The sequence below is a fragment of the Penicillium citrinum genome, assembly GCF_028827155.1.
Source record: "Penicillium citrinum strain IBT 23319 chromosome Unknown utg000003l:1.0-4596430.0:1.0-4598250.0, whole genome shotgun sequence".
NCBI lineage: Eukaryota > Fungi > Ascomycota > Eurotiomycetes > Eurotiales > Aspergillaceae > Penicillium > Penicillium citrinum.
Genome location: NW_026622688.1, coordinates 767123 through 779922, shown reverse-complemented (window position 1 = coordinate 779922; position 12800 = coordinate 767123). Strand labels below are relative to the sequence as shown.

At 45.9% G+C, this 12800-nt stretch overlaps 4 protein-coding genes across 4 annotated transcripts; 2 read left to right on the top strand and 2 right to left on the bottom strand.

Annotated features, from left to right (window-relative positions):
- Positions 1 to 227: 227 nt before the first annotated feature.
- N7469_003552 (Major facilitator superfamily domain general substrate transporter) lies at positions 228 to 1996 on the bottom strand (the record flags this gene model as incomplete). Its single annotated transcript, XM_056642472.1, has 4 exons — positions 228 to 953; positions 1008 to 1550; positions 1630 to 1776; positions 1880 to 1996. The coding sequence occupies 4 exons, from the start codon at positions 1994 to 1996 to the stop codon at positions 228 to 230; spliced, it is 1533 nt and encodes a 510-aa protein (XP_056501884.1).
- Positions 1997 to 3652: 1656 nt separating this feature from the next.
- On the top strand, positions 3653 to 4063 carry N7469_003551 (putative MFS transporter; the record flags this gene model as incomplete). Its single annotated transcript, XM_056642471.1, has 1 exon — positions 3653 to 4063. One exon carries the CDS (start codon positions 3653 to 3655, stop codon positions 4061 to 4063), a length of 411 nt encoding a protein of 136 aa, XP_056501883.1.
- Positions 4064 to 4070: 7 nt separating this feature from the next.
- On the top strand, positions 4071 to 8635 carry N7469_003550 (transcription factor domain-containing protein; the record flags this gene model as incomplete). Its single annotated transcript, XM_056642470.1, has 12 exons — positions 4071 to 4160; positions 4213 to 4273; positions 4332 to 4558; positions 4638 to 4809; positions 4860 to 4872; positions 4974 to 5035; positions 5094 to 5225; positions 6023 to 6089; positions 6154 to 6282; positions 6346 to 6444; positions 6533 to 7097; positions 7157 to 8635. 12 exons carry the CDS (start codon positions 4071 to 4073, stop codon positions 8633 to 8635), a joined length of 3096 nt encoding a protein of 1031 aa, XP_056501882.1.
- A 913-nt stretch (positions 8636 to 9548) lies between these two features.
- N7469_003549 (putative C6 transcription factor) lies at positions 9549 to 12099 on the bottom strand (the record flags this gene model as incomplete). The annotated part of the gene is made up of 5 exons (XM_056642469.1): positions 9549 to 10614; positions 10701 to 11353; positions 11408 to 11506; positions 11528 to 11651; positions 11708 to 12099. 5 exons carry the CDS (start codon positions 12097 to 12099, stop codon positions 9549 to 9551), a joined length of 2334 nt encoding a protein of 777 aa, XP_056501881.1.
- Between the last annotated feature and the right edge of the window lie 701 nt (positions 12100 to 12800).

Below are 12800 nucleotides of genomic sequence, written 5' to 3'. Positions count from 1 at the left end.
CTGCATGGCTCTTTAGAAAGACCTCTTGATTCAAGAAATGAGCCAATAAACTCTGCGTCGATGACTTGCGTATGTTTGAACCCCTCTGATATCCCGCCCCGTCGATAGCGATTAATGATTATTTGAGTGTTTTATCAAAAATTTAGCACTACTACTAGCATATAGGCACTGGTAGTGACACATTAGAGGAGACTTTAGCTGCTCCTGTCTGCCCTTCCATCAATCTCTCATTCTTCCACGAGTTTTTCGCCCTCTTCACTGGATGAAATGCTAGAGAATTGAATACCACGAATAGCATGTCCTTTCCACATCAAAAGGATAACGAAAAAGAACGAAAAGACTGCAAAAAATGCCATCATTCCATAAACCCAGCCAACATCCACAGCTGCTACCCAAGGATTGATATAGAAAGTGATGGTCAGTCCATATACGATGCGGTAAGCACCAATGACAATTCCTGCTTCAGCAGGATACCGCGTGAAGCACTCCACCACATAATTGACCGTAACAGGCACACTAGCTAGAGAGCCAATAGTAACCAAAAAGACCGCGAGAGCAAGCACCATATAATGAAGATGGTACTGAAGCGCGGCGCCAAAAATTCCCAATCCAATTGGGTTAATCACCAGACTTGGCAGCCATAGGACGTGTAGACGATACTCGGGTTTCCAAGCGCCTCCATTCCAGCGTTTTGCCAGGGCAAGTGGAATTCGATCATTGAGATAGTGCCCGAAGAATTGGACGAATATAATTCCAATCCAATGGCAGAAGGTGAATGCCGCATTTTGCTTAAGTGAAAAGCCATAGCCACCTTCAGAAGCTGGTTTCTGTAGCCATACTGGAGTAAGAGCATTAACACCAACATAGAAACCAAAAGAGATCAGAGTGAAGATGCCCATGATTATCGTAACTGGACATATCCCAATGAGGAATGGTGTAATGCCAATTTTGGCCTGTATTTGGTTAGATCAGGATGATTTTGCATTTTTATGAGTGAATAAACGTACCGTCTCCTTCCAGGTCGTTGGTAGCACGACGCTTTGTCCAAAGAAAAAAGTCGCAATCCTATTAGCAACAATCCCGCTAGGCATTTCAGGATTCCTCTCGAAATTTTCTCTATCAAAGCCTGATTCTTCAAGGAAACAAAAGCAGCAAATCAGAGTGAATCCGAGAAGGCCGACCGTCCACCAAAACTCAACGGGAAAAAATGCATTTGCAGAGACAAATCCCGAGAAAGTCGGGCCAGCAATAGTTCCAAAGAGAAAGGCCATATGCAATGCTGTGAAGGCACGACCACGCTGGTGCAAGAAGAACAGGTCGGTCACGATGCGAGGGCCCAGGACTGTAGGGACTGCGCCGAAGAAACCTGCAAACAATCGCGAAATGATGTACGCGATATAATCGTTCGGATGTGTCATCACAGCACCCCAGACCTGGCATACAAGCGTGAAGAGAATACACCAGAAGATCACGGAGCTGCGGCCCAGGACGTGGGCGATTGGAGCAAAGAAGAATGGACCGGCTGCCATGCCAGCCAATGCAGCTGAGTTCTATACCAAGTTATTTATTTGAATGCCCTTCTTGAGGTATGGAAATTGTATAGAGAGAAGCTGGAGGCAGAGAACATACCGCATAGGACTCTTGTATCTTCGACTTACGGTATAATTTCTCTTGATCGGCAAGGTTCAGCTGTCCGGAGAGAGGCGCGATGGCCCCGGAGAAAGACGCGAGACATAACACAGAAAGAATGAGATATTTCCTTCTAATTGACCAGTTCTGTTAGGGTTTGGATCAGTACATCTCCAGCAATTCCCAAATTGATGTTTCGATATTCGAAGAGCATGTCGGGTGCGCGTATCGGGAGGTAGTTATGACATACCAAAGGATCTCTAGGGTGGGTACTGGGCTGGGGGATCAAAACGAACTGTGCATCGTGCGCGCCTGTGACGGGCTTTGAGACAGACGACTCAACATCCTTAGGCTCCTTTACATCCATGACCCTTAGCAGTCTACTTGAACGAAGGCAAAAGAAAGAGACTGCCTGGGAGGTTCCAGCTGTGCGCGAATTGGAGAAGCTAGGGAGCTAGGGATGAATAGTCCGATTTTCCGGGCGATCTTTCATTTTCTTTTTTCTATGCAAAGTCTCGGGAGCTCTAAGTGGCCTGGCGACCCACGCTTTAATTTCAGCTGAAGTAGTTAGCGACCGTTCCCGAGATCATTTGGAGGGACGCGTCAGCATTGGCCCCAGTTGTGGTCTTAAATGCGGCTATACTATGTACATCGTCGATGAAGTACCTATACGAGACTTGGCTGGCTACTTGGCTGAGAAGCTTGGCTGTGCGCGAGCCAATTGTAGGTCATAGATACGAGTACGCTGGAGTTGGCCCTGCCTGAAGTCACATCTAGGTAGGGTATAGGATAGACATGCTTTTATGTTATCGTGACAAGCTCATGCTACTCTTATGCAAGACCTGTGGATTAGCCCCGCGATGACATTACATGCAGGGGCCATTTGAAATGAATAAAATTCCTGGAGAGAACCGATCGCCGTCATAATAGCTCCGAGTCTGTCAGAGTTGAATCCACCACGGGAGAATATCCAGTCCAGACCCACGGCTTCAGTCCGATGCATAGTGCAGTTCTAGCCCCGTGTCCTATTCAAAGTGTTATTGAGCGCGCGGCCTCAGGCCTTGAAATTGATAACATCGGGTTCAATTGAAAATGGACTTATTGGGTTCATTTCGAAGGAATTGAAACAACTTTATTTGTGGTATTTTGGTTGTTTTGTATTCCGAAGGAAATTTTCAAAAGGCAGTGCCGATCACGGAGTCTCCCGCCGAAAGCTGCTGTTATTCGCTTTTGTGCACAACCGAAAAGGGCCAGTATAGCTTGATAAGTATATTTTAAAAGTTCATCCTCGATCAATCATCATTAGTAGCATAAAGCGAAATTTGCTTCAATCAAATCATACTAAGGGAAGCTAATAAAAATTTGTGCAACAACTTAAATCAGAGTTGTTTAATATGCAAGTATTGTGAATACTTGTGAAGTATTCAATCAGAGCAATATACTATAAATACTCCAGATAGATAATACCAAGGACTGATATTCTTAATCAGCTTGCCCAAGCTGATTAAGAATATTAGTTCGAAACTCTGGATATCTAGCTACCTGATAGAGGTATATTTGCGTAGGGGAGTAAGGAGTATATCTCTGATGAATGTCCACAGTTGTACCTAGTCGATGAAGAGTAAACCGTATATTCTTCATCCGTAGTATAAAATGTATTCATTATCCCGTATTTGGTCTAGAACAGTTCTACATTACCTACGGATAAACCAAGAGACACTGACTCGTAAACTACATACACCTTAATTATCTAGTTCCCAAAGAAAGACCCTCTTCAGCCCAACCGTGACGGCAAGTCTCGTGCTCGGCCCGAAGTGGAGATTTTCTAGTGCGTTTCGGCGAGGAATCAGGATGCCGAAGCCGCTCCATTACAAAACTGCAGCCAAGAACTTCTCAATCCTTTATAAAACTTCAAATTACATTCTATCAACGGATTCATTGATTCAGATCGTATTATGATTTCTACAGTTACATGATTTTGATATCTTTCTGTTCATTATCTTTTTGCATATTATCATAAAAAATGAATCACGCCAGCGATGATGTACATTTGGAATCTCAAAAACCATCCCCACAACTGACTTCCCCTCACGACTCAGACACCGATGAAGAAAATAAGCCAACATCGCCAGTATTGCCCGGTGATGCTCTTCCATTCTGGAGAAAATGTCTCATCTTGTTTGTTGTCAGCTGGATGACCCTAGCAGTCACCTTTTCCAGTACTTCACTGCTTCCCGCGACACCTGAAATTGCAACCGAGTTTGATACATCGACGGAAATATTGAATGTCATTAATGCGGGAGTCCTTATTGCTATGGGCTTCTCTTCATTCATCTGGGGGGCCTATAACCAACGTCTTTGGACGAAAGACCGCGTATACTGCAGCAGTTATCGTCCTTTGCGGATGTTCTCTGGGGACAGCTCTCTCCATTAACTTGCACATGTTCATTGCTATGCGTCTACTGAGTGGATTCACTGGAACCTTCTTTATGGTCGCTGGGCAGACTATTATTGCTGATATCTTTCAGCCTGTTAGTACCAGACAGCCACCGTCAAAACAAGTGCATTGCTGATATTTTCCAGGTCGTCCGTGGGACTGCAGTCGGGTTTATGATGGTTGGATCGGTCAGCGGGCCTGCAATTGGTACATCGAAAAGCTAAAAATAATTATTTACTTCTGTACATTAACTGACAGATTTTAGGTCCTTGCATTGGTGGTATCATCGTCACTTTCTCCCAATGGCGTATCATTTACTGGCTACAATTCGGCATGACTTTACTCGGGCTCATTCTTGCAACCCTCTTTGTTCCATCACTCGATAAGAATAGGTCTTCCGGGTTCAAGTCACAAAGTATGTCTCATATCTTAAGCATGTTCAACCCGCTTCGCATTTTCCGTCCATTTATCTACCCAAACGTATTTCTTTGCGTAAGTTGAGACTTGAATTACTATATCTTTTTTGGCTCCTCTTTCTATGAGTTTACACAGCTGACTTCAAGCTCTATAGCACCTCACCTGTGGGCTCCTGGCCACATTTCAATATGCAATTCTTACATCAGCCCGCTCGATTTTCAATCCAAGATTCAATCTAACTACTCCCTTGGTCAGCGGACTTTTCTATCTTTCCCCTGGAATGGGCTTTTTAATCGGAAGTGTGGTGGGTGGAAAATTGTCTGATCGTGCGGTGAAGAAGTGGATTCTTAAACGGAACGGGGTCCGACTTCCTCAGGATCGATTGAATAGTGGCTTAATCACTTTGTTCCTTGTACTACCTGCGTCAACACTTATCTATTCATGGACCCTGGAGGAAGGGGTTGGGGGAAATGCCGGTGCCTGTTATTAGTGCATTTACGGCCGGTGTCGGGTTGTTAGGCACTTTTAATGGTCTAAACACCTATTCAGCTGGTATGTGTCTGCATCAAGACAAGGGTAGAAAGTGTTGGACATACTAACCATATATTAGAGGTGATGCCGCACACTCGATCGGAAGTTATCAGCGGGAAATACGTTGTTCAGTACATTTTTGCCGCAGCTGCAACTGCAGCAGTCGAACCACTTATCAGCTCAATAGGAGTCGGTTGGACATTTACAATTTGTGAGATTTCCCTTTGCTTCCTCCGGATGATTGCGTACATTTCAGAGTCTAACTCGATTCCAGGTGTCTTTTTTGCCCTTATTGGCGGGGTCTTCGTTTGGACAATCACAAAATGGGGGATCAACATGCAACGATGGGTTGAGGAAAAGCTGGGCGAGGAAGCGAAACCAATATGATTCTCTATTGCTCTTGGAGTTCATCGCATTCATCAAAAGTACTTCTGGTTTTACTAGTATACACAGCATCTTAGATTAGACATAGCTTAGATAGATTGACACGACTGATGAGATAGATTAATAATGCATGAACTAATTTCAATTTATTTGAGGAATATCTTCCAGCGTTTATCAACTTCAAGTACTAGGCCATTGTAGGATGTAGAATCAGCTATTATCAATGAACGTGTCTATTAATTACCAGCACCTTTGGCAGGCTGTGCCCAAAAGTGTAATTCTGAGGTTGATTTTATGACTCATTGATCACGTATTCAGAAGAATCCCTGTTTTCTTGCTATCTTACTAGTATAAAATGCACTCAATGAAATAGTTACTAGTTGCTACTTGGATTCTTAGTTGCCGTGTGACCCATCTATACAATCCTCTGAATGGGCTCCACTTTGATATTGTGACTATTGTGATTGGTGAAACTCCCGATACAACTTCGGCGGGGGTTACCGAGAGCCTCGGTGCATCTGACAACATCGCCGACTTCGTGGAACTGAAGACGTACCCCTCGCACCTTCGCACCGACCAATCCCCAGTGTCCTAATGGACCTGAAAGAATGACGCAAAGGATAGGGCTGAAACGGGGCTCGTTCTTCGAAGACGAGGAAGACGGGCGCCAACAACGAAGGAAGTTTGTTGCGTGCGTTGCCACTGTGCTACTCCAGCTTAGATTGCCTGGCAAAACTCTGTCTGACATATCACAGTTGCCAAAGATGTCATTCGCATAAAATTAAATGCTCCGGCGACCTGCCTTGTAGCAAATGTCGTGCTGTCGGAGTAGCAGATGAATGCGTCTACGCACCGCGGGATCGGCAGGTGAAAGTGAGCGAGAAGTATGTATCCGAGGAATGCAAGCTGTAATGAAATACGCTGATCAAGTCTGTTACAATTGTTAGCTACCTGGATCAAATACTCGCCGAAAACAGGCGCTTGAAAGAGCAGTCCGTTACTTCGGCGGACGCGGTGGAAGCCAATGATCCTCAACAGGCAGAAAAGTGAGTTTCTACATCTATCAAGGGAACCATACGTTCAATGTGGCAGGAGATTCGCCTAAGAACTGTTTACTGAAACTTGTTGGCATAGAGGCCCCTCTCGATCTACTGAGAAAGCGGATAATACAAGCATTCAAAATCCCATTATTGGGGAACGGGCGTGGTTCCACCGTTATGATCCCTCTTCGCCACCAATCTATATCGGCGAAGCAGCTTGCTCAGCTTTTGCTACTCGCTTTCGACGCTTTCTCACAGGGAGCAATGCAACAGCGCACATTGCCCGAACACAATGGGAGCGTGAAGAAACTATTGCCGCCGCCGCTAGCGAAACAAATGTTCAATGGCCTAGTCTGCATCATGCACGGCTACTAGTACGGATTGCGATTCATCAGGTCGGGCACTTGTACCACTTAATGATGCGCAAGTCCACCCTTGACAGACTAGAAGAGATTTATCTCACAGGCGACTTCGATAACACTGAGAACAAGTGTAAATTCTTCGCTCTTTTTGCTTTCGGGCAAGCCTATTCAATTCGATCTGAACCCAGTCTCGGGTTGCGGGTTCCTGGAACTGCATATTTTGCGAAGGCCATGAGTTTGGTGCAGATTCTCCCGGAGAGAACGAGCATCACACATCTAGAGACTCTTTTGACTCTTGTAAGTGTGGTCATAAAGCACCTTTGTCTATTTCGTGCACAATCTAATGACAAATCTAGTCCCTCTTCTCATACTATCTGAACCGACGGCATTCAGCCTACGTATTGATCGGAAATGCAATGCGTATGGGTCTCACCATAGGACTTAATCACAACATCCCCGAATCACAACTCATCGACCCTGTAGAACGTCAGCACCGTATCGAAATATGGTGGACAATCTACATATTCGATCGAATGTGGGGATCCAAGATGGGCCTCCCAATGCAAATTCTCGACGAGGATATCCACGTCGATATGCCGAGCCCTGTTTCTCCTCGCTGGCGCCACGAAGAAGAACTCTCAGATACAGACTACATGACCGCAAACATAAAACTGGCTCAAATAGTCGGTGAGACAATCTCAAAGTTATACAGTCGTCGAAAATACCAAGAAACATTTCTTCAGCGGGTGCAAAAAATCCTCAAAGCACTTAAGAACTGGGTCGACACTCTACCCGAAGGCCTGCGGTTAAACATGGAAGATCTCGAGTCCAGCAAAAAACCAGTTGTTTCATTACATATGGCATTCAATCAATGTGTCATTCTAACTACTCGTCCAACCTTGCTTCACCTCCTTATCACACTTCGAAAAAGGAACACTTCGGAAACAGACACAGCGTCAACAAATAACCAAAACGAAGAACCAACCGTCTCCCAACCCGTGCTTACCCTCAGCGAAGCATGTATCCACGCAGCAAGACACTCCCACTCAATGATCCTCACTCGCTGGATAAACGGCACAATGCCAACATTTGGCTATTTCCACGCTCACTACCTTTTCTCATCCGCTCTTATCCTCGCTATGTCCAGCTTCGTCCCAATCGGCAACCCAAACGACATGAGCTGTTTTGATTCCGCACTCGATCTGCTACGCTCAATGTCAGAAAACGGCAACCTCGCCGCTGCAGAATTCTACCATAATCTCGAGCAGGTCAAAATCTGCCTTGATGCATATCGTGGTACGCCAACAAGACTACGTCGAAACGATATCGCTAATGATACACCCGGGACTGGCACAGGCAGTGATATAAATAGTGGCACCAGCACAGAGAAAGCAACTACCGAGCCTAAACTCGCCAATGTTGGTCCGTCGCTGGCTGGCAGCAGTCACAACGTCACAAATCTACCCGGCACATTCCCGGGCCCTTCCGCCATGCCTTCGATGATAAATTCACTTTCGCAGCCACACGATATGTTAACACCACGCTCAATTAATGCATCGACGGCACCAGGACGCGGACCTGGTACATCGACAGAAAACGAGCATTTACTCTCTGGATCCCTACTAGCACCACCGCCTCCGCCAACAGCACATAACACAGAACCATATACCTTCCCTCCTCGGGAAACTATTAGCGGATACACGACGCAAATGGCATTCTTGGAACCGACGATGCAGGATTTTCTGGCACAGTCGGATATCGATCTGGGGCTTATGCATCCAGTTGATACTTTTCTTACTGAAGCGGAGAATTTATATACCAGTCATGAGTTCTAGGTGAAGATTTTCTATTAGTATCGCTGGGGGTTACTGCGCAATATCTTTTTGCCAAGCTTCAATGTTTAGGAGATTGATAAGGGGTCGGGTTATTTGGAGCAGCTTGATTCCATAGTAATCTGGTGTTATTATAAGTTCAACAATGAATATCAGATCTTGATTTACTGATTATTCTCCAAGATCGTTTTTGGAGTATGGTAAATCAATGTATGTTTATTGTGATCATGATGCACCGGTGATTCTGTACTAGATACTACTCATTTTATACCGATGGGTATTCGAGGGTGAACTTAGCCCTAATATATCTGGAGATATATCAGATCAATCTCAATACTCGTTAGTTACACCTGCGTGAAGTGAGTTATTGGATCTCCAGATATGGGAGGCTCTACTCCCGAGAATTTCTTGAGGAGGAATAATTATTTGCACGATAGATCGGTGAGAAGAGTCGTCGAGTCTGGTACAAAAAAGCAGACCGCCTGAAAGATTACTTTAATTCATACTGGACCTGATGAGAAGAAATTTCAGTATGTCGCAATGATATCGGTCAATAGTCACTAGGGTCAACGACTTGAGAGAGGCCATGAAAGGAAGGAAAAGCAAAGTAAGAAAGGAGGCATATAGAAGAAGGACGGATTGATCTCGACGTAAATGGGTTAATCCCGGCGCCAACAACGCCCAAAATGGGAATTGAGAAAGGAGTTGTATGTAAAACGATGAGACAAAATTCAGTAGACATCATCAGAAATGGAGAGAAAATGAAGATCGATTGGGGCCATTGATTGAAACCCAAGGTGTGACATCTAGCCGAAGATGCCGAAGATTTCAAGGCAAGGTGATAGAACCAGACTCCCCGTCAAAGATTCCCACTAGTGAGAAACAGACAGATAGGAAAGGATTTCAGAACCTAGACTTAAGTGTTAATGTTGAAGGGGAACTTCAGCCCATGCCGAGAAAGGATGTCCATACAGACAAGCCTGGCTCGTTCTGCAGAAGGATCTCTGTCTGACATTGCATTAAGCCAGCAGACAGCCTTCTGAACCTTCTGAACAAGCCCAACAGCTTCAGAGGTCCCTGGCTGAGTTCTGGAAAAGAGCTCAACCAAGAGAACCGTTGTGGATTGCATGACATAATGAAGAACACACCACCAGGGCAGAACTTCATATAGCCATTTAATATCGGGTTTATCAGGCAAAATCTCGAGCATCTGCTGCGAGACTTCGACGCATATTGTTGCCATGATGTCGCAAACCGTACTGGCGGAGGGTGTACGGGGTACTTGATGGGCGAGACGACGGAGACACGGCTGCGTGATGACTAGCTTAGTTGTGTAGAAGCGAAAGGCTAGACTTGCGCGTTGACGGGCGAATGGACGATCACTGTTGAGATCAGTGAACTGGAACTCTGCTGGGAGACAACAGAGCCATTGATCCGCGGTATTATTGAAATTAGAAATTGCCACTTCCATTTCACGCCATGACCGCCGCGTTCCAGCCCCAGGTGCATACAAGGCCTCGACTGCTTCCCGCATCAGAAAAGCCAAGTCAACCACAAAAAGGAGATATAGTGAAAGGTTGGGTGACGGAGTATCGATGATTGGTTGGGAGATTTGTTCGGCTCCAGCGCTCGAGGTTGCCGAAGAATTCACGTTAGAACCAGGGGAAATGGTGTTGACAGAACAAAGTAAAGATGCTAGTAGTTGGCTTCGAGCTCTATGATCAGTGATAACTTGGGTGACGCCCTCATTCCAGAAATCCTCTTCTCTATACGGCACAGGAAGTGGCGTAGTGCAAAAGACTTCACTGGTGCTTGGGGGTCGCCCTGTCACCACGTAAAGCACAGTGTCGAGTACGCACAATGCCCACCATACGCGATACCGAGTTTCTTTGGATAGGTGAGCCACAGTTTCCGTCTCATTTCGAAGATTGAGTCCCATCGCCACCGCTGAACGAATCGCTACACCGATAATTCGCCAAGATCTAAGTGGGAGAAAAAGCTGGTTAGGCGAACGCTACACGCAGAAATGACAAATGTCATCAGAAGATCCGCTTGAAGAAAAACACACCTATTGACTTGGCCCGCAGATAAAAGATAAAATGCGGCGAGACCCTCGACCTGCACCTGCTGGAGGTTTGGGTGGTCTAACAGCACGACACTACCTATGCTTAGTCGCCATGCCCGGGCAAAGTAGGCCAGGTGATCAAAATAATTCCCCTGGTGCTGGTTCAGAACCAAATGAGAGTGTTTTGACGCAATTGCAAACACGAGATTCAACACTGCCATCCACCGTTTACCAGGTCGCACGTTCGGATTCGAATAAAAAGATCGGTATTGGCTGAGGAAAATCTCCTTGCCGATAATGGGAAAATCTGGATGAGCCACTTGGAAGTAGCTCTCAACAAGTTGATCGGCGATTTGCTGGGGTGGTCGAACTGATACGTCGATATCACTGGGGATGATGATTTCCGAGTCGTCTTGGAAATAATTGAGAGTTGAGATGGATGGTCGATCGGGTATCTCTCCAACGGGGGTAAGGGTATCCTGATCTAAATCGCGCTTAAGTCTGTACAACCATGCCACCTCAGAGTGCTCCCCAACAAAACCCATGGCTTGAGATGCCTCATCGCGGTTGAAATCTTCCTCGGTGTGATCTATGGTGGCTGTCTGATCTTCTTCTCTCCCAGAGTCCGAACGAGTAGCCAAGGTAATCGGAGACTGCTGGCCACATTAGATTGAGATAGACGACAGGTATGGGTAAGAATACAAAGAAACAAAGGGACCACGAAAGCAATAGACGAAAAATAAGAGAGAAGCATGAACAAATAGAACAAAGGCAGCCAAGAATTCATCAAGGGGATAGATGCGAAGGGGCTAACAGATTTAGATTCTTACCCTGACTAATAGACCACCAAGCGCCAGATCAACATGCTGGGCCGACGACGAGTCCAGACGTGGGTAAAGATCTCGTAGTAAACTTTCATATGATTGAACTTGTGCAGATAGATCCTTCAGCTCTCTACTCTTTGGGTTAGATGAATAACAATACCACAATCTATCAAGCCTCAGACGCACTTGAGTAACTTTTCTCGTTTCCTATCCCCATAGGAACATCGGACACCGCTATCCTGGCAGCGTTGGCAGGTCGGCCGATGTCCACTGCACTTGGCCTTTTGATCACGACAATTCTCGCAGGCTTTGCTGACACGGCCGCTAGTGGTGGTGCTGTAGCTACTGGGATAGACTGAACGGGGAATCGGGACCTTTGCATTCATGGACCGCTGGCCTGGGTTAGAACCCAGTCGGTCATCGCTAGGGGCAGGTTCCATAGGAACCTGAAACCCAGACACCCGGGCCTGGTCCTGTCCCGAGCCAAGTTGAGCATAAGTGGTCGAAGGTTGTTCGTTCACTAGATTACTCGGACCTTGTTCTGGATAGGACGGGCGACGAGGGAAATTATCGCTCATGGCACAGAGAGAAGTGGATTATTGCTGATGTCTCTGTGGGAGGAGATATACAGAGCGCACTTTTCGAGCCTAGCGGATCCCGCAGAAGGAAAAGAGGAAGATCGAGAGAAAAAGGCCCTAAAGCAAGGCCAGAATTGTACACCAAGCCTTTCCCCTCACCATTTTTTTTTTAAAAGAAATTCTTTTTTGTGTTCCTTTTGTTCTTTTTTTTCCCTCAGTTTTACCCCCCGTCTCCATTCCATTCCGTGAATCTGCCTAGGGGAGCTTGTGACGAATTAAACGGATTATCTTGACACAACGGGTTAGCAAAACGGGGTGTGGAGATGGGCTCGCGAAATGCTGAGCTGTGGTATGTCGGATGTGAGAGCCGTGATGTTTTGCCACTTGGGCCCGATCGATCCCCGAGCTTTTTAAGAGCGCCACTGTATTTCTCACCGACGATATCTTGCACAAGAACGATGCAGGGATCACCTATTATGTACCAAGCGGGCTAGTTATTTGAATAAACCCACTGCTTTTCAAGCCTTATTTTCTGTTCGGGTCGGGATATGGAACTGCGACCAATATAATCGGGTAAAAAGAAGGAATCTTGGTAGACGGGTGGATAATACCACAACAGATTTGGAGATGTCGAAACATTGAATAAGAGAAAGCGCTTTTTGACAATCCTTTTGCCCGTATATCGTTGGATATAGCTTGTG